Below are 21,664 nucleotides of genomic sequence, written 5' to 3' on the forward strand. Positions count from 1 at the left end.
CGCTCGTTAATCGAAAGGCTGGAGGCCGTTGTAACCAACCCCCCACACAGAATTCCGACCGTGTGAGGAGTGTAGTGCTCTATTTTGAGCGAGTACTGGTGCAGTAGGTTCGGGCCTTTAAAACACAGTGGAAGTGTCGAGGACCATACATCTTTTCGTTTGAGTATCCGCTTGTAATTAACCATGAAAAAGAAATGATTATACCGCGGAACGACCTCAGATTCGAGGCCGGTTTATTTTGGAGAGTTTCTTAAAAGACATGGGTGGGCTAGAGATGTGTATTCGGCTGGTGCCTGGTGGATATTGGTGCAGAGCCCACGATGAGTGGGGGGGGGGGGGGGGAAGACGTGGAATGGGCAATGTAATGAGCCAAACCTTTAACTTTTGGGCAGGCTTGGCACTCCCAGACACCCATCACACCTTGAGCAAAGGGCATGCACGGTGCTACATGCGGTAACTACGTGTATCTATCAATACCGACTGCATATGGCAGTAGAGGACGTAGAAGCCACAGCGGCATCCATATCAGGTACCCGCCCAGCCCGCCCAACTCCAGCAAACGCACACAGCAGCAAACCACCAACCAGGAACGAAACGCACCCTGCCCGTGAATATATATTACAATTACTACCTATAAGCTAAACTGCACACATAAAATGCAGGTCCTACTTCTTGAAGAAATTCGTAATCATCGGCGTCCCATCCTTCACGCCCTTCCCCATCTTCTTACCAGCACCAGCACCACCACCCCTCCGGTTCGCAGCATTACTCGTGGCAGACCGCACCCACGGCGTCTCGCCCGTCTTTGACACCTTTGCCGGCGGCCCGGGCAGCGGCGAGGAGGTGTCGCCGGCGTCATCATACTCCCGTTTGAGCGCTGCTGTGGTGGTGGTGGTGGTGGTGTTTGGGGCGTTGTTTTCGGGGGTGCCTGAGGCGGGTTCTGGTTTGACTTCTGGGGGATCATTGGCACTGGAGGCTTCGTCTTTGAATTCCTCTTCTGGCCAGGTTTCCCATTCTTCTTCGGGGTTGTGCGCGGCTTTGAAGGCCTCTGGCCAGGTCTCCCATTCGTCGTCGATGGGGGGTTCGGTTTTGGGGTGTGCCTCTTGCTTGTTGTTAATTTCCGTGGTGTTTTCCGCGCCGCTGTTGGGCGCGGGGTACTTACTCTCTGTTCCTGCCTCTCTCCCGGTCTTACTATCGACCTTAGTATCGGCCTTTACTTTATCCCCTGCTATCAAACCACCACCCGCTGCTGCTCCACCCTCATCAGCCTCCCTCTTCTCCCCCTTACCCGCCCCCCCAAAAAAGCTCTCAATCCCCCCCTTCAGCGCCCCAATCGGCTGCACAAACCAGCTCTCATCCCGCTTGACATTCCCGACCTCCATGGCGACCCTATACACCTCCAGCTCGCCCCCCCACGGCACACACACGCCCTGCAGCCGCTCCCCCCAGCGCACGCCGGGCGCCAGCCACAGCCGCATCTCCTCCGACCCCGCCTCCACCACCACCGGCATGCGCTCATGCACGAACCGCATCGCCGGCGCGGCCGCCGTCGTCACGATCGTGTACGAGTAGTACGGCGCCCCCGAGGCGGGCGTGTGCGACTCCCACAGGCCGGCGAAAAACAGGAGGCCGCCGTCGCGCCGCTTGATGAAGTGCGGGATCCGCTGCTGGGAGGCGGTTTTGTGCCATTCGTAGAAGCCCTGGGCGGGGATGATGCAGCGCTGCGTGTGCTTGAGGGTGCTCCAGAGGCCGGTGGAGTGGCGGAGGGAGGTGTCGCGGCAGTTGATGGTGGTGAGGGTTGTGGGTGGGGGTGTGGGGGTGGTGCTTGTGGTGGTGCTGGGCCAGGACCAGGAGGGGATTAGGCCTGCGGGTGTTAGCTGTGATAGTATAGTATAGAAGTAGGAAGCGGTGGAGGGAAGCGGTGAAGAGAAGCCATAAAGGAAGCTATGGAGGGAGCTGTGGAGGGGTGATGTGCCGTATTATACGGAACCATAGGCCCCGCGTGAACCACCCAAAACTTACAACTCCACAGCCCCCCCCCCCCCCCCCAAAACAGCTCCCACCGTCCCCCACCCCCCCCACTCTCTCACACACACACAGAGACAGACAGAAAGACCACTAACCCCACCGCATCGCCGTCAACCCAAACCTCGTTCCTCCCCCAGCCCCCGTACCCTCCCCCGTACCCTCCTTCTCCCCCGCCCCCGCGCCGCCGCCCGCAGGAAGCGCACGATACACAGGCTGGTGGCTCCCCGGCGCAACATTGTACCCGCTGCGCACCTCGCGCGCGAGCGGCTCCTCGTCCACGGGGAGGCCGTTCTCGACCAGGCGCTGGGCGAGGTCGGCGGGCGGGTAGGCGAGGGCGTATCTGTGCTGTCTGTGAGTATGGTGGGCGGTTTGGGGGGGGTGGGGGGGTTAGGGGCAGTTACCGTCCGCACATGGTGGCCTGGAAGAGTCAATGGTGGTGGGGGGAGCTTCGGTGGCTATCTAGCTGGACCGTGCTTTAGAGATAGGTTCTTGTAAGCTCCAGAGCGGGGTGGTTCTCGAAACGCTTCACGGCTGTTCAGGCCCCGCCACACGTGGTGGAGCGATGAAGTCATAGCTCGTCGGTACCGCGGTGTCACGTGGGAGCCGGTGGCAGGGGTGTGTTTGGATTAGTCATTAGGTGTAGGTACTGCTTGTTAGGATTATGTAAGCAGAGCGAGTGCAAGTGCAAGCAACGACACCTCTACTGCGGTGGGTGAAAATGGGTGCAATGCTGGGGGGATTGTTGAGGTGTGCGGTTTGGGTGGTGGAAGGGTGTTTGCACTCGGTGCCTGTGGTTTGCATGTTGGGGTTTGGTTTACACTTGCGGTGTGTACTGTTGTGGCTGATGGTTATTGGGAGTGCAAGACTCGACTGTTGGAAGTAATTGGTGCAGGGGGATTGTAAGGGTGTGTCTTGGTTCTTGGGTGGAATACTGAGCTTGCACATACTCATAGTCTATTTGCACCTGCAATATAACGTTTACAGAGCTTACGCTGCTAATTATAGGCGGTGTAAATGCAAGGGTTCATTTCGATTATTATTTGCATACTCTAGTTGCAGAAATCTCTGTAATTACAAAAGAGTTAAAAAAATACAGTGCAAACAAGAGACACCGGACGAAAAAACAGCATGTTCATTCGTCGTCCTTTATTTCTATAAACTCCCACCGCTCGTGATCAAACTTCCGCTTCTTGCTAGGCTCGGCGTCATCTTCCAAGACCTTTTGCGCTGGAGAGCCTGCACCAGCATTTGCAGCCTCAGCAGGACTTTTCATACTCGGTGTAAGAGGCGGTGCCGGAGCTACATGCACCAGTTGTCAGCACTACCCAATATATACCAAACAAAACCCTCGACTTACCAGCCCTAAAAGTACACCTCTGGCTCGTATGGTTATAGTGACAATTGCTACAGCTATCCCGAAGCATCCCCGGCACAACAACACACTCGGTAAAGGGCCCGTTCCCCCTCGAGCACGGCCCACACTCCCTTTCGGCCCTCACGCCCCTCGATTGCGCAAGCACGGCCTCAAGGTTGACTGGCCGGGTGACATTGATTGCTTTTTGAACCCGCATGGTGACGGGGCGGAGACGCGGCCAGGGGAGAAGGATTTTGCCGGCGCGATTGTCGATCAGATTGTTTGCCACGGCGTATTCGGCGGCAGAGAGGGGAACGAAAGTGGCAGTGCCGTCGGCGTAGGCGGGGGCGGGGGAGGGGGCGGGGGGTGAGGAGGCGGGGGATAGTACGATGGGGCCAATTTCAGAGGCGGCTACAGTTATAGTGCCTGGGGCACCGGCGCAGGAGGATACTGCGGAGGCGCCGAATCTGGTGGGGGTGGGATTTGTAGGAGTGGTAGGCGGCCTGGCGGGGGCGGCCTTGAAGGCGGCGTTGGTAGAAGCAACGGGGTTGGCAGGAGCAACATGTTTGGCGGTTTCAACACGCCTAGGCTCGTACCCAACCCTCCCACCGAGCTCGCTGCTAGTGGGGGAAACATTAGCGGACTGCACAGCGGTCCCAACCAGGGCCTGTGCAACACCTCCAGGAGAAGCCCCAACCGCCACAGGCGCACCACCGCCACCTGCGGGCCTGTCATGCAACCGGTACTCAAAGTCGTTAAGAACGTGGTCAAGCACGACGTTCATGTACAAGGTGATGGAGGGGCCGAGGGCTCGATGCATGGAGGTGCGGACGTGCTCAATTGCGAGGCGGTAGCCACAGTGGAATGTGTTGTTGTTGGGGGTTTCCATTGTGGCTGTTGGTGATATGGGGGATGATGGCGGTGGTGCGTGGATGGTGTAAGTTGTAGTGGTGTTGTACTTTGGAGGTTTGGGTTGCACTTGAGGTTGTAGTTTGGTTAGAGTTCTGTTGAAGCTCTCGTAGTGGGTGAATGGCGGAGCTAATTGGTGGTGTTTACTGTTGGTGTTAACATGTAGCTATAGGGTTTAGTGTATATAGAATGTATGTTAGATGCTTCAATTGCCATCAAACGCCGAGCATGCGTAGCAGGATGTCGATGCTTTGGTTGTGAGGGCTGCTTTTGCAATTTGACATACCGCTATTGGCTTTTGAAGTCATGCTTCATATGTCTCGTCCTTCTTGGGTGGAGTTGCTACATAGTATCATTTGTGGGAGCCGACTCACCGGTTCCCGTCGTGGCCTCCCATTATCTTAGCAATTGCACGCGCACGCATTGGCAACTGGAGAAGTTAATGTGATAATTGATAATTTGCAAAAATTGCGCAGACCCAGAGTGTAAGCCTGATATACTTGTAGATATATAGAGATGTTGCTGGTATCGATATCGATGTCTGTCCAAGCTTAAGTCTCAGTGCTCTTTCTCCACAAGGATTTATAGCAGGCACAGTTCTAGCTTTGTGTCCCTTACCTGATTTAGGCTAGTTGTCTTTATCTATACGCTGTCTCCATCCAGCGCAGACAACAGCTTCCTGCACAGAGAGAACCTTCTTTTGTGAGTTGGAAAGGCGTTCAGGAGGCGTAAAAGAGGCACAGGTGAGTGGATAGTTCGGCCACCACCAACCATAACTATAAATATTAGAACCCGAAACATGGATGTATAGTACTACTTCTTGAATTACAAAAAAACATCTAGCGTGGAATCATTACAACTAGAAAAAAACACCACAGCCCAAGTAACAGCAAGTAAACCTCCGCCCAGTCCAGATCATTAAGAAGAATAATTAAAGCCGCCTACATAAGCCCATAATCATATCTAGAATCTCACATCTCCCAAACTCCCTTTAGTCCATCCCGAACCATCCCTTAATCCCATTCCAAACCATCTATCTCTATACCCCCATTATCAACACCAAAACAAATCGTGAAAAAAAAAAAAAAAAAAAAAAAAAAAAAAAGCGACATCCTTCACAAACTCAAAAAAACATAATCGCCAGTAGAATCCTCGACCTCGACACCATTCCCCTCGAGCCAGCGCTCGCAGCGTATCCCGGCCGCAGCGCCGTACTGTGGTACACCAAGCCACACGGATACTCCGGCATTCGAAAAAAGATGCGGTTTAAGGGGACGGTGCACATGGCGTGTGGGGGCGGTTCTGGACAGCGGCTTGTGTGTGTTTGGGGGAGGAAATGGGAGAGGAGTGGTAGTGGTAGCGGCATTGTATAGGCCGAGATGCGGTGGCTGGAGGAGAGGTGCCGGCGGGCTGTGTAGTGGTGGATATGCTAGCTGGGAGTGAGAGTGTTGGGAGGTTTAGGTACAGTGCGGCGTTCGTTGATGGTTGAAGTGGTCGGGCGTTAGATGTAGTGCTGATATGCAGGATCTAGACTTCGAAAGGGGGGTCTTTTTGGATGCAGTAGTCGAATCGATATCTATCCTTGCCGGGAGAGGGTTCAATCTGAATACAAGTAGCTGCCACCGAGATATCGCCATATCAACACAATATAATAGAATGCCCCACAACGCCTTTCCAATCCATGTAAGCTTTCATCCTTCGTCGTCAGAGAAACATCCATCCCATTACCTATTGCGTCTCAATACCACATTAGCGCCATCTTGGGCTTGACAACTGAGGCGAGGGGTCCACTGATAACAAGGAAAATACAAGCACCAAATCCTCGGCAGCAAGGCTAACGATGGCATTCGAGATGAAACAACGAGTCGGGGGGGGAAACAGCGCTAGCCGGGAGCAAGGGCGAGTGATGATACATGATGGCCGGGGAGGCGACAAGCTTTTGTCCCAAGTAGAGCTCAGAGCTGGGATCGAGGTGCTGGGGATAGTGCAGGTTTCTTGCTCATGCTCGCCCCTACTGCGACGTTCTCAGCTCTGGGGGGAAGAAGCTGTTTGACACAGCTATTGATATCCCCGCTCTAATTACGTACTCTACTAATGGAGAAATATTAGTAATATATGTAGCTACTATTCGCGTGGCACGTGACCGAGTGACGCGTCGAGAGAACAGTCTGTCTGCCTGTAGATCTCGCGAAGCCCGACAGGACAGGACACAAGAACTGATGAACACCATATCATGACAGCAGTCTACAAAGATGACGGTCTCCTCGACACAATTAATCCCCCTGATCTGCCGCCCCCTCTTAAGATGAAGAGAGAGAGAGAGAGAGAGAAGAAGAACAGTTCCCGCCCCCCCCGCCCCCCCCCCCCCCCCGCAACATGCACGTTGCAAAGAGCCTCAATTACGCGGCCCCGCTAACAACCCCGCAGCCTGTCAGGGTGCCAAGCAAGATTCCAACGGTCAACCAACGCGATCCGCAGAAGGGAGATTTGCGAGAACGATAGACGATAGGAACAAGTATCTACATGTATGCAAGTCGGTTATGTAGCTATGACGGAAACCCCCCGCTCTCGCCTTCGCTGCCCAAACAGCCGGGTGCTTAAGACCTCAGCTGAGGAAGGGCAAGCCACTGGTGTCGAGGTATCTTGTACCGTACATAATGTAAGTCTCAGGATTTGCAATTGTCCAAAACAAGGATTGTGGAGGCTGGGGGCCGCAGAGATAGACACATTGTGTGGTGCTGCCAGTGCGTGACGGCTGCGGCAGGTTTGCATAGAAAGAGAGAGAGAGAGAGAGAGAGAGAGGTACGACGGTGGATGCTGTGGTCTGGTTAATTCTTTACCAGTGACCCCCCCCCCCCCCCCCCGGGCGACAGACAGACAGCACAGACAGCACGGCACAGCATAACACTCCACATCACAGCTGAGCGAGCTGAGCGAGCTGTGTGTGCCCAGCGACTATCTCGAAAGTATCCCTGATATAAAGTCTTGACCGGTACCCCGCTTCCATCTCCTCCATACCATCATCCTTCGCCATATTTACATCTTCCAGCACTAAAATTGCATCACTCTTCGAAAGATGGCTGATCTCACAACATCATCTTCAGGCGCCGGCGGTGGTGTAGGAAGCCTAGGCGCCTCCTCCCGTCCCCTCCGCATCAAATCTCCTATCGTCCTGGCCGAGCTCCGCAAGATCTTCGGCACCCTCACAAGGACCGACACGCTCCCCGTGGCCGACTTTAAAACCTTCCTCACAAACACCCAAAAGGTCAAACGCTACGACGACCGCTCTGGAAACCACCCCGGCGACAACCAAACAGGCTTTGCCGGCTTCGTCTCCCACATCTTCCACCCCTCGCAGACCGCATCCGCTGAGAAGCTGCTGGCGAACGACTCGAACATCACGTTTGACGAGTTTGTGGCGTACTTTTCAGCGCCGACGAACAACGCGCTTGCGCTGCCGGACCCAAAGACGAAGGACTGGAACCAGCCGTTGAGTGCGTACTTTATCAGCTCGTCGCACAACACTTACCTTACTGGTCACCAGCTGTATGGCACGTCGACGACGGACGGGTACAAGTCAGTTCTGAAGCGTGGGTGCCGCTGCATCGAGATTGATGTGTGGGATGGCGATGATGGCGAGCCAGAGGTGTTTCATGGATACACACTCACCAAGGAGATCTCGTTCCGCGATGTTTGTAAGGCGGTTGCAAAGTACTCGTTTTCAGGGGAGGGGACCTGTTGGGAGGGCGGTGCGGGGGAGGGCCCGGTCATCATCTCGTTGGAGTGTCATGCGGGGCCAGAGCAGCAGGAGAAGATGGTGGAGATCATGAAGGAGGAATGGAAAGGAATGTTGGTGCAGGGGATCCAACCGGAGGAAGTGAAGCGCATGCCAAGTCCTATGGAACTGCGCAGGAAGATTCTGGTTAAGGTGTGTGTTTATTTTATATGCCAACGCCCTTGATCGAGGTACAATTCCCAGCTAACTGATGACGATATCTAGGCAAAATATCTCCCCCCACCACCCGTCCCCAGAACCGACTCCATCCCCCGCGGAGTAACCCGCACCCTCACCCGCCGCTCATCCTCCTCCTCTTCCTCCGATGAAGAACTCGAGGAAATCGCCCGAAAAGCCAACAAAGCTAAACCACCCAAGACCAAAGTCACCCGCACCCTCTCCGAGCTCGGTATCTACTGCTCCGCGCACCACTTCCCCGCCAAGGAGCCCAACCCATTCCTGCACAACACCTCTAGAATCCCCAATCACGTCTACTCCTTCTCCGAAAAGGTCTTTGCCAACCTCCACCAGCAACACGCCGACCACATCTTCCTCCACAACAAGGAATACCTCATGCGCGTCTACCCCTTCGGCCTGCGCTTCTCCTCCTCCAACGGCGACCCCACCACCTTCTGGCGCCGCGGGTGCCAGCTCGTGGCCCTCAACTGGCAGAAGTGCGACCAGGGCATGATGCTCAACGAGGGCATGTTTGCGGGCGAGGGCGGCTACGTGCTGAAGCCCAAGGGCTACAGGCCCGGCGATGTTGAGGGGCCAGTGAAAAAGACGCTGGATCTGACGATCGAGTTTTTGGCCGGCGCGGAGCTGCCCATGCCGGAGGATGATGATACGGAGAAGGGGTTCAAGCCGTATGTGAAGGTTGAGCTCCACGTCGAGGAGGCCTCGGGGCCGAAGGGCAAGACCAAGGCGAAGAGGGGGACCTCGTGTTCGTGGGGCGGGGAGAAGGTCGTGTTTTCGGGGGTGAGGGGCGTGGTTGAGAAGCTTGGATTTGTCCGGTAAGATATATCCCCCCCCCCCCCCCCCCGTAGAAAAATAGCCCCCAGATATATGGGAATAGATAGCTAACTTGAACCCGTAAAAACAGATTCAAAGTCCACGACGAGGAATTCGGCCGCGACGACTTGGCGGCGTGGGCGTGCATTAGGCTGGACCGACTGCAGGAGGGATACAGATTTCTGAGCCTGTTCGATAACCAGGGGAACCGCTCGGATGGGCATATCTTGATTAAGGTCACAAAGCGGCTTAAGTAGTTTGTGCTGGGGTTTTTTTCTTTTCTTTGGCATAGTTAGTGACATACCGTGGAATGAATTTTCAGCTTGAATGAAGTACTGGCTGCTTGTCCGGGTGATTTAGATGTGTTTGTGATTACTTTTTGGGGTGCCTGCGAGGCGGAGGTGGTTGGAAAGAGGGGGGGGGGGGGGGGGAGCACTGGTAGGGCTATATTATTAGGGATGGTAAATGGGTTTGTATGGCCGGGTTGTCGAGATATTACGGCTCATGAATTGTTGTGGTGGTGAGTTCAAATTATGGAGCGCGATCATGATATATCACTCGATTCCAACCACCGATTGATTAAACTCTATTTTTTTTTTTTTTTTTTTTTTTTTTTTTTTAGCCATGCTTCAATTATACCGCCACAAAACAATTACAATCTAAAAGAGAGGAATACCAAAGTGCAAAGTGAGGATTAAACTCCACCTCATGATATGGTGGTGCATTCTGTCGTGTGTGCCGTAAACCTAAAATGTAGATGTCTAACTTTGTTTCTTGATCACCACCCGACCCGACCCGATCTAACCCGACCCGACCCGACCCGGCCACGACACGTTTGTTCAACGATACTAGGTACTCGGCAGAACAAACTAGCGGGTACGATACTGATGGCGATCTAAGTGATCTTTGGACAAATTGAACGTAATGCGCAACAATACAGATCGATCTGGCGTGCTTCGTGCGGGTGCGGGTGCGGGGGTGTTGGACAATGTTTCTTCAAGCTTTAATTGATACTATACTGATCTCCCGAACCCAGGAAAGACTCATGCCAGTACATATCTCCTAGGCCGGCCATACATGGCGACGTGGAAGGAATGTGAAGAGTATAAAATGGTACAGCTCTAGTTTACATTGCCGGGTGATGGAGTTCCCGTGATTTCGTGCAGCAACCCAGCAATAATTACCAATTAATTCCCAAAGTCGGTAACCGGGATTCATACCCAGGAGATATGTTCTATTAATCTGCAACTCTCAATCTTATAACTATCCCCTATATATCTATTGCGTTTGTGTAATTTGAATGATGGGACAATGGAAGAGTTTTGCTAGGAAGTATTTACTTATGCACTATTGCCGGTGCTCGCAGAAGGGCTAGATTGAGTCGGGCGCGCGAGAAACTAAATATGTCCAAACTACATGTATGCCATTTCAATTCACTAAGATATGGTGTAATGAGTGACATCAACAATATTGGCAAAAATATGTCCTAGTATTCATTGTGGTTGAAATAGGCCAATAAGAACATAGCGTGTTTTATAATTTGCATTCTCACTCTACTCTGTTCTACAGTCGACTCTCGTTATAGTGATACTGCATATAGTGATACTCGCCCTGTAAGAATATATTCAACACAGATTTTCGGTCCCGACCGTATCCCGTTATAGTTCTATTACCTATTCTCATGCAAAATTAGTTTCAATATAAAATCAGAAGAACTTATATATATCACTCAGCAAGACATACACAAATGTCACCCCCACAAGTGCCATCTCGATGCAAGACATTCCGTCTGCCAACTACCAAAGATGTTCCACGTCGTGTCTAGACCTGTAGGTTGGTTTCGACTGATTATCAATTCTGCTAACTCGACGCTGAATAGAATACACAGAAGTTCTGGCCCCCGGGACCGTATTAATGTGGACCGAGATCATGCCGAACGCTATGTCAGACATGGGCGGTTGATTGGTGACATCGGAGGTGAGAAGGACAGAATCCTGTCGAAAGTGTTGTCGCCCTTGAGAAGGGTAGATGAGTTTCCGACGGAGGCGGCCACTTGGACAGAGTGTCTTGCCGGAGAGAGCTCGGCTTGTGGGGTTTGAGACGGCGACCGGGATTGCCTAGCAGCGGTGGGAGCGGCAGTAGGCGAAGCCGCAGCGTCCTCATTGGATAAAGCGGGCTGCTGGGAGTAGGTCCGCCCCAGCCGGGGGAAGAAGCCAGCGGTGGCTTAAAATGTTTGAGAAAGTAAGTGTGGATAATTTTCAGTACATCCGCCCTACAAGAACCTATGTAAAGAGGATTCCGGCATTAATAAATCTCAGTACATTCGCCCTACAAGAACCTATGTAAGCAGAATCCCGACGTTGGTCTGAAGGAAACCACGATTTGGACCACGAGAACAGCAGAGATGATTTGTGGGAGGGTGACACCTCCAGTAACACAGAATCACTTTTCGAAATCATGGGTTTATCGAGTTTTGAGGAGCAGCTCATAAACTTTCGTTTTGTCAGGAGTAAATCCACAGATGATATTGAGAAAACGTTTGTATTGCACTGAGGTGATATAATTGTTGGGTCGTCACGGCTGCCAGCTCTGACTTTGTTCGAACCTGTTTAGATTTCCTTAGCTATGTTATTAGGAGGAGTTGTTGAAGACGAACTAACCCGAACACCGAATCAAACGAGACTCTTGGCGGTTTTCCTACCGCAAATCATGAGTAAAACGGACGGAAAAGCCGTGAACTGTAGCTGCTACATTGTTAGTAGGGGGAAAAGGCGGTAGAAGGCAGATATAAACTGACATATAACATCTGCCGGTTTCCTGGTGCATTTTCTGTGGAAGAGTACCGGAAAACCAACATATCCAATTGCTGCTGCAGACAACCTCGAAGCCTTTATATTGTTAGCGGGAAGAAGGCATAGCGGGGACAGGGATATCAATTGATAATTTTGGGAATGGCAATAGTAAAAAAGTCGATAAAACGACGGGATAGGCAGGAATTCTTACCCCGACTGATTACTTGGGCACCACTGAGCCCGTCGACGTTGATGTACTTATTGTGGTTGTTGATAGCAATTAAGGGCCGTTCGTCAACAAGACAAAACGGAGATTCCAAGGGTCAATGCCTAACGAGAAGGTCGTTGAAACGGAGTTTTCACTCCTGTCAACGCCGTTTTTGGCCTGTTGCCGAACGGGCCCTAAATGTTGTAGAATCTTCAGGAGCTCCTCATGCCGGGCTTTGTAGAGGGCGGAAACTTATGGGGCTTTGTACCTTATTCGATGTTAGTTAAAGTAGACGTATGAATCGTCGACTGAAAATACTCACTACCCTAAGGATACAATATATCATCATCAAAACGATAACTGGCTTCGACATCACGCAGTTCTCCAATAACCAATAAGGTGCAGATGTCTGGTTGCTCGACGGAATAATTCATCTCACAATAGTCTGGTAGAAGAATCGATGAAAGAGCTTGTTTCAAATTCGGGTAGGAGGTCTGAGTCGTCAAAAACGCTAATAGTGCTTGATAAGACTAAGATGAAAAAGAAAAAAAAAAAAAGGGGAGGGGGTAGAAGAGGTAAGTACATGGATTTATAAGTAGACGGAATAGCATACATATATGTACCAATCCACCTCTAGTAGGGGCTCTATGTACATGTAATTGTGAGGTGTCCATAAGCTCATAGTACGTGTTCTGAACTGCACATGCATGAATAAAGTTTCGACAAGTACATGTACTTTACTACGTGGATTTCTGATGGCTTGCGAAATACTCGGCGAGCAGGAGAAGTCAGATAGAGCGACACGGTCTTGGTAAGGAAGGTTAGTACAGGTGGGTTAGGGTTTCAGAGAATGCGTTTGTTTCAACTCATGGGCTGTCACTCGACTACGACAGTCTCCAAGAATACAATTAATTATAGACCCTACCCACACCTGAAAATATTTTATTCAGCCAAGCGGCGAGATGGGGCGAACTCCAGTCTCACGCATGCAATGCGGGATGATTGCGGGATAGTTGCGAGGCGCTGATGCGGGGAAGAGGAACCACGCGCTAGCTTCACTAATTTGAAACAAATACCAACAACATAATCAGCAGCAGCAGCAGCAGCTGAATCGTCATCATCCTCGTGTAGAGTACTCAGGTTAGGAGTTTAAGTTATCGGGTTCAAATTCCAAGATGCACAGTTCTGGTAGCGATATGCGTAAGCCCTGCGCACTCCTCCAGGGATAGCTCGTCAAGCTCACATGTACTGTCGAGCGGTGTAACGTTGGATGCATGTCGGCGATTGCCCGGAGATCTCCACCCCTCCCCCCCGCATCAAGGAAACATTCCTTTCGAGCTGAAGTCTGTTGTTTCCCTAGCTGGATCTACTTTACATGGCCTACGGAAGAATCGGTATTCGGAATTGCCACTTGATTGGGACACATGCGCATGTTTCTTGATGCTACGTATCAATTGAAGCCACCTTAATTTGACGATGCGCATTTGACGATACGGTGGTCCTAGGCCTCATAATATCAATTAGTGAAGCGTGTCAAGTGGCTTCGGTGGGATTACAAGCTGACAACGAGACCAGAGAGAATGGCTATTAATTTCAATCTCATCGACTGATCTCTTCTCCTCCTCCTCTCTTGACTTGACCTGTCTCACGACTGGTGATCGATATGTACCCCATCTTTCTGGTTACTAATCATTACTATTGGCATCCGTAACGGGCATAGTGCCGTTGTCTTAGTCGAGTGATCTACAATGCAGCCATTCTTCTTTACGACTGGCGATGGTGGTACAGGCGCTTTCTGCTCCTCAAAACAGGATAATCATGAACTTCCAAATACATGTACTAGTATCTTCCTGACGTTTTTGAACTGGGCCATTATTGCATACACCAAAAATCATGAGTTTGGCGTATTTTTGTATGGCATGCAATATCAGTCGCGTCCACAAACGTCAGGAAAATACGAGTACTCTATCTTCAGCTGAAGCTAAAATACCTCGCATTATACTTCAACCCATGGCGATCATGAGCGCCTCATGGATACCGCATCTAGATCTATCTACATGGACTAAATCTCTCAACACCAACCTCAAATCTTTTGTATATAAAGGGCCGACAAAGTCGTTCATTGATACCTCAATTGCACATTTAAACGATACTTCAATTGCACATTCTCACCGACCTCTCAATCCATAATGACACCCTCTACCAATACCCAAGGGGTTAGCTGCAGAGCCAAATACGCTCGCCAGATCGTCCGTGAAACGATCTTTAAGGAACTCACCAAGCGTAGACAGATTGGTTCACCCGGACGTAACATGCCCATTCTTGGAGATGGCAGAGATGATACTCTATCCGACATTCACCACCTCCCCCATGACAAAACTCCAAGGTCTCTAACTCCTGTCGATCTGAAATCTCTCAAATTCTGCATTGTCGGGGCTGGTGTTGCCGGACTATTTCTTGCCAAACTCCTCACCGAGGTCGGAATTCCATATGACCTCATAGAGGCATCAGGTAGGGTCGGTGGGAGAATGTACACCAAAACCTTCTCGGACGCACCGCATGACTATTATGACATTGGGGCGATGCGGTATCCAAGAATCCCATTGATGGACAGGTGAGTTGCAGATACACAACATGTTGATGTGCAACTTTATTGATTTTGTGAACTAGAACATTCCAGCTTTTCGAGGAACTTGAAGTTCCACTTATACCATACTACTTGAGCGGGACTGGGAACCCTGCGATGTACAACGACATCTTGGGCCCAGGATCGGATGGAGATTTTGATCATTACAAGATTAGTTCAGAGAGCGGGGGTGTGGTGATGGACCAGTGAGTATTCATATATATAGAGAGCTACATTTTCATAAAACAGGTACTAATATTTGATAATAGGGCAGTACGAGATGGAGTCACTGAGGTTATGCGCCAGGCACTAGAGCCATACAAAGGCCCGATGAAGGTTGATTTTGAAGAGGGTTTCAAAAAGCTCAAAGAAGAAGCAGACAAGTACTCCACCCGAGAGTATCTCCGAACCGTATTCGAGTACGCTGGTGAAACCGGCCTGGACTTCCACACAATCCAATGGCTAGAAACAGGCCAGACGTATGTCCGCTACCACTAGCTGTGCCCGCCTCATACACTAATAATCATTTCCATAATTCTAGGTCAAGCGGTCTTTTTGATCAAGCTTTCTCCGAAACAGTTATTGATTCCCTCGACTTTGAGTTCGACGATGATGTCGACTGGTTCTGCATCGAAGGCGGCACCAGAAAGGTGACCGAGGCCTTACTCAAGAAGATCCAAACCCAGCCCGAAATGTACACCTCCGTGACCCGTATCGCCCTCAAGCGCGACCCCTTTGGCAACAACGATCTAAACACAATGCACGTCGACATGGTCAGCCCCCTCGGCAAGACTGAAACCCGCGAATACGACACCGTCTTCAACACCACAACCCTCGCCTGCGCCGCGCGGATCGACCTGACTGGTGCCGAACTTCACCCGGCGCAAAAGGACGCCATCCGCGCCCTGCACTACGACGCCAGCTGCAAAGTCGGCATCCGCTTCAAAACCGCCTGGTGGATTACGAGGTGCGGCATCACTGAGGGCGGCGCTGCCTCCAGCGACCTCCCGCTCCGAACTTGCGTCTACCCCTCCTACAACCTCGAGGATGACCACTCAGCACCCACGGTGCTGCTGGCGTCCTACACCTGGGCGCAGGACGCACAGCGCATCGCCAGTCTCATCAGCCAAGACTCCCCAACCGGGGAGGGTACGCTGATCAACTTGATCCTCCGCGATCTCGCGCGACTCCACGCCGCCAGCGGCATCACGTACGAGTTCCTCTGCGAGCAGTACCAGACGCACCACGCCTTCGACTGGTATCACGACCCGTACACCTCCGGTGCCTTCGCGCTGTTCGGGCCCGGTCAGTTCGAGAGTCTGTACCCCTTCCTCACACGTCCGACCGCGGACAGTAGGCTACACTTTGTCGGCGAGGCCAGCAGCGGGCACCACGCGTGGATTGTTGGCTCGCTGGACTCGGCACAGAGGGCGCTGGAGTATGCCATGGTCAAGTTTGGGCTGAGGGAGGTGGCGGAGAAGATTGAGGCGAAGTGGGGTGCCGTGGGTGAGGTGGAGCTGGGCACGGACGGTACGGCCCATTTGCAGGTGGGGTTGGGGTACTTGAAGCCTGAGGAGGTTGTGAAGTTGTCAGTTCAGGATATCAGGGCTTAGGCCTTAAGCGGAGAGATGTTTATGATGTGAATGTATATATAAGAAATGCAAATCGTTTGGAATTCGCGATATGACCGAAGAATCTATCAGCCTAGATCTGGGTTCATCAGGAATGAATAGAGAGTGACCGTGTCAAGGATATAAGGCTTTCGAGTACAAAAATAATACCAGTGAGGAGATATCACTCGCGGGACTTTCTCGGGAATGCGGGACTGCGACAGCGCCGTACACTGCGGCCCTGATGTAGGAGCGCTGACAAAGTTGTAGATACCCGGAGGATGAGGTGTACATGAGTGTACCACACACACTACCCAGTTTCAGTTTTATGAAATGAGAACCAAATCTATTTGTGGGGTGGTGCGAAACAGAGAAAAAATGTGAAATTTGACAACATGACTCACTAATTCTGCACTCCTCTCCGGAATGTTCCTTCAACTCTTTCTCTAGGCAGTAGCCGCTTCTAGGCTTCAGAATAGCCCCCTCGTGGAACCTAGACTTGTATTTATGGGGTAAGAAAGGGAGGAACTTCATAAACTGACCTTCTAGACGGGGACGGCCAGGATGAACCGTATTGATATACCGTCGAATTCTCCACCGGAAACCACCCCCCCCCCCCCCCCCCGGGGGGGGCTCACCTTACAAGCATTATTCCTGGATTTTACCTAGCAGCGACAAACTACACCTTGCATCGCTGTAGCTGCAGTTGTACTAGTAGTATTCTTAGTTGGTGGGTTTTCGACGACGACGATCGCGGGGTTCTTGTGTGCTTCTAGGAAGCGGGAGTCGGTACTTGTAAGGTAATTATCGGTAGTCTAGGCAACCACATAGTCCCACTTGTTTACCAAAGTATAAAAACTACATGACATTGTATAGTCTTGTTGCGATAACTGAGAATATTGGGTGTAGGAGGAGGTGATGAAAAATGAAAAACGACTGTAAATCCTAAATGTGCAATGTCAGGAAACGCACTTTGAGCTACAGCTAGCGCCGGTTACCGGGAGACGAGTGACACCCTGTGATTGCGAGTGATTGGTTGTGCAACCACTCATACGAAATCACTCGTGGGGGTCTTGGCGATCTGTTCTAGCGCAAGAGTATCGGAGCGGATATGTAAATGGCTCTTGCATGCTCTTAGTGTTGGTAAAATATTTCAACACGCCTCAGAACGCCTGGGTGCATCAGCATACTACACTCTCAATAACGAAACCCCTGCGCCGCCTCCGAATGTTCGGCGGAGTAGATCGTCGCGGGCAGGCTCGCCAAACCTTCACATATTACTACATTAATCCGGCGTCGGCCGTGGTGGACTATTGGCGGGATGCCTGTAACGCTTCTTACGATGTCTGTAAAGGTGAGCTAGCGCTCGAGCGTTCCTTCAGCATTTCCGCCAATTCCGGCGACAAGCGCTTCCGAGAATAGCTACGCCGTTCCCCGGAGGCTTAAGAATGGCGGCGAACTTGGGTTCGTAGGTACTAGCTGAGGTAAGGAAGTAGCATACGCCGGTAGTAACGTCGATGGGCCAGGTGAGGATACGAGAACACGTGGTGAAGCGAGCTAAAAGAGTCAGATTTTGATTAATGCGGAGGGGCGGGCGTGGCTGCTGGTTACTGATGTATGTATGTACATTGTGTAACTTGTATGTATGCCCCCCCGCCAACAGATACATTGTACATACGCCAGAAAGGAAGACCGACGGACGGCTTGTTGGGACTGGTGGGCAGCTAGCATAGAAGTTACTGCAAGTACGGTACTTACAGATGGGTACGAGACTACATAGTATGTACGTATACTTGTGTCGTTTACCATCCTCCCAGCATGCAGTTTCTCCAACAAGTTCTGTTTGTGTAGTGGTCTATGCCTCCGGTTTAGGAAACTTATGACGACAGCGGATACCGGGTTCGAATCCCGCTTAGATCCACTACACAAACAATTGTTTTTTTCTTCTTCTTTCTTTTACCTCAGTTCTATTATTGTTGAAATGGGGAAGCTCTCTGATATATCCATCCCATACACCTGTGTAGTGGGCGCCGGGGATTCGGGGGGAAAGGGGGGAAGAAAGGGCCAACGTACCGATGCGCCGCGAATGCCAACCTATATCTGTTCTGTCTACATATTCGTGATTCCGATTTCGGAGTGACACATTTCTCTATATATGTAACTCTGGCGGACCATTAAAAACCCCCCAAGAGAAAACCTTCCCAGTGACCAATGGAGCCCGGAATCAATGAAGAATAAGATCAATGACCTATCTTTTTTTATATAGTCACGAACTATATTATATATTTTTCGTTGTTTTAAATCTCTACATTAATAACATCAACGTCATGGGTGCGCCACACTGCGCACTGACATTAAAACTAAATCACGAACACTTTTGCTGAGTAGCTGTAGATATGTAGTTGAACTGATCTTTCAGATGTATATGAGTTGAGAAATGTGCGTCTTGTAGCCTGTAGAGCACCCGTTTTAGCGGGGATGGGGGTGGGAGATTTCAATATATATGATGCGCACACTCTTAAAGGTGACACGACGGCAAATGGATGTGGAACAATTGTGGCTGCAATATGGACTCATAGGCCAACCAGAGGGCTCACTTCAAGCCATTTTCCTGCATCACTGCCACAACTCGATCAGGTTTGCTTTTCGGGGAGTATAAATGGGTATAATACCGTTCCACTTTGTTCAGTCTTGGCGCTTTTTACATACAAAAAACAGCCATTTTCAATCGCTGATAACTTTATGACCATGATAGATATCAAAAATTCGGAAAAATAGAACTAAAGTTTATCACTATTACTATACTTCTATTCTTCCGAATTTTTAATATCTATCATGGTCATAAAGTTATCAGCGATTGACTTTCCGCCACTTTTGGTCACCTTTAAGAGTGGGCGCACCATACATGTAGTTCGGGAAGACTAACTAAGATGGCTTAGTTGTCGTTTACTTTCTAGATCTACCCTGGAAATAACTGTAAGCATAATTATACATACATCCTTGCAGAGATTGATGGCTCTTAGATCGAACTTACCTACCAACAGTGGCCCAAGATATAATAAATAACGTTCCCCTTCAAAGCGGGGGTGAGCCTTCAGATATTTATCCTGAAGGCTGATTCTATCACCATGATCAATCTTGAGTCCAGATAGGGCGACGAATTCGGTATACCAACCTACTTCTCCCAAACACTATTCATCATCAATAAACGCCGTTTAATCCCGGATCCCTCGATGTACGTACGTACACGCATGTAGCGGGACGGGAATGTAATCATATGTATACCCTACACCCACTCATAATGCAACGAATCCACAAGCATACTTCGAATTCTCCATCCTCCCATCGTCGTTCTCTCGATGATAATCGACTCTAAACCCAGGTTAGTCTTCTGTATGCCGCTTATAAACTCCCACCACACGTGTACAGGAGACTTCGAAAGATACTCAAAAGGTCGTTACTATCCCTTCGCCGTGTTGGAAATGGCCTAAGTTGCGCCGGAGACAAACCTAAGGTTTTAGTGGGGAAGAAGAGGAAGAAGGGAAGATTCATAAAGACCATCATGCATGTACCGGAAATATTGATTGGGGATCAGATATATCACTAGTAGTAACAGGCAGTACAGCGGATTAATTGTGAGTCGATACCTGAATTCATCTAGCTAACGTGTCCCCTAGATACATACGCACGACGTATATGGGGTTCGCTATTTGACAGCTATCAAAATCTAGCTCCCGTCTCGGTACTCTAGAACAACAAAAGTTGCATAATGTCATGGGCCGTGGGTAAATAACTGCGCACCCAACGACAGCCAACGACCATCATGATGCTAACAAACACAATAGATATATATGGAGAATACTATGGTATATCCGTGGGACTAGAGAGCCATGGAACCAGAATCTTGGGTCTTGTTTAAGGAAGAGGGTTAGGGGTCGTGTTGTGTGAAAATGAGATCGACTGTTGGTTGGCATCTGGGGTGCGCAGTTGTTTTTGTGACCTGGCAATACATGATCTATTTGGCGGCGTGTGTGATTATCTGTGTGATTATCTGTGTGATTATTTTAAAAGCGTCTACCAAGTTACTACTTGGTAAAGGTTGATCGAGCTTCAAAAGAGACTCGATATCTTTCTTAGATGGTCATTATAACTTTTGGGGCCGGGGTCGGTGCTGGGAGTCGACGCCAAGAGATGTATTTACAAACCCTAACCCGACCAACGCCAATTGATGACTGCAGCTAAGGGATGCAGCTAAAGGATGCAATCCTCCCTAGATCTCCTTCTCAACTCCTCCCTTGAGCTCTCGATATCTCCAGCTGTGCCTCTGGCTTCTCTATAACCGTGCTCCCTCCGCATTCAACGCCGGCTCATCCTAATTTACAAGTTCTAATTTGGCGTTATAATCTGGCTGCGACCTATGGCCTGGTGCAGATCTAAGCTTCACAGTATTTTCCACAGAAGCTTCTTGAGACTATTCCAATCCTTCGGGTATACTAATGTGAAGATCTTGATTATTTAAGATCGAGGGCTTTTTTCTGTGATGCTCATGCAAAGATCACTTACGTCCAGCATACTACATCAGTTTCATGCCAGATGATGTGGTGTCTGACAATGATTTTCACAACTTTTGATTCTTTCCGAGAGCTTCAAAAGTTGGTTAAGTGCTGCTGCCCCCTACAGTACTCCAATACAATATATACAGGGAATTATCGATGACTTACAGCACTTAGGTGCGTCTCAGGGTCGATGCCATTAATAACCAGATACTCCGATCTAGAGCGAATATACACTACGCACAATCATGGATTTGAAAATGTTTTCAATTCGTGTGGACCCACATTTCCCGTATGTTGCGCACATTTTTAATAAGGGTGCTATTTGTAACCCTAACCCTGTTTCATATCTTCCCTCACCGCAATGGGCAGGATGCAAGGTCCATCTAGATCTGCTGTTCATGCCTTTTTTCTTTTGAAAAACTAGGTTCTTGGTTTGTCTATTCTTCATAGCTGCTAGTGTTGTATAACGACGTAAAAAGAATTTTCTTACTTTATATTAAGAATTGTGTACTATATGCTCAATTCCGTGATAGAATTTATTCATAGCCAACCAGAAAACTCTTGGACCAGGGTCAGGGGCCTAGAATTGAGCGGGATGAAAGCATCACATAAGCTTTAGTAGGCCCGTGAGTTCCGTTTTGACAACAGATTTGATAAGGGAGATTTTTTCCAAATTAGGTTACGCTCGAGCTTCTAGACCCCAGTAATATAAGAACCAATCCCTACTCCTCACAGCTAAAAATCGAAAATATTAGAAGCTGATTCGGTTCATCGATCAATTGCACCTTTACAAGA

General features: G+C 50.1%; 4 protein-coding genes across 4 annotated transcripts; 2 read left to right on the forward strand and 2 right to left on the reverse strand.

Annotated features, from left to right (window-relative positions):
* Positions 1-665: 665 nt before the first annotated feature.
* H6S33_001986 (uncharacterized protein) lies at positions 666-2,440 on the reverse strand (the record flags this gene model as incomplete). The annotated part of the gene is made up of 4 exons (XM_044833791.1): positions 666-1,102; positions 1,163-1,864; positions 2,124-2,368; positions 2,430-2,440. 4 exons carry the CDS (start codon positions 2,438-2,440, stop codon positions 666-668), a joined length of 1,395 nt encoding a protein of 464 aa, XP_044693129.1.
* Positions 2,441-3,160: 720 nt separating this feature from the next.
* On the reverse strand, positions 3,161-4,271 carry H6S33_001987 (uncharacterized protein; the record flags this gene model as incomplete). Its single annotated transcript, XM_044833792.1, has 2 exons — positions 3,161-3,327; positions 3,386-4,271. The coding sequence occupies 2 exons, from the start codon at positions 4,269-4,271 to the stop codon at positions 3,161-3,163; spliced, it is 1,053 nt and encodes a 350-aa protein (XP_044693130.1).
* Positions 4,272-7,367: 3,096 nt separating this feature from the next.
* H6S33_001988 (uncharacterized protein) lies at positions 7,368-9,334 on the forward strand (the record flags this gene model as incomplete). Its single annotated transcript, XM_044833793.1, has 3 exons — positions 7,368-8,219; positions 8,292-9,079; positions 9,169-9,334. 3 exons carry the CDS (start codon positions 7,368-7,370, stop codon positions 9,332-9,334), a joined length of 1,806 nt encoding a protein of 601 aa, XP_044693131.1.
* Positions 9,335-14,266: 4,932 nt separating this feature from the next.
* On the forward strand, positions 14,267-16,316 carry H6S33_001989 (uncharacterized protein; the record flags this gene model as incomplete). The annotated part of the gene is made up of 4 exons (XM_044833794.1): positions 14,267-14,691; positions 14,748-14,909; positions 14,973-15,182; positions 15,245-16,316. The coding sequence occupies 4 exons, from the start codon at positions 14,267-14,269 to the stop codon at positions 16,314-16,316; spliced, it is 1,869 nt and encodes a 622-aa protein (XP_044693132.1).
* Between the last annotated feature and the right edge of the window lie 5,348 nt (positions 16,317-21,664).

Source organism: Morchella sextelata, assembly GCF_020137385.1.
Source record: "Morchella sextelata strain SCLS chromosome Unknown scls_12, whole genome shotgun sequence".
Classification (NCBI taxonomy): domain Eukaryota; kingdom Fungi; phylum Ascomycota; class Pezizomycetes; order Pezizales; family Morchellaceae; genus Morchella; species Morchella sextelata.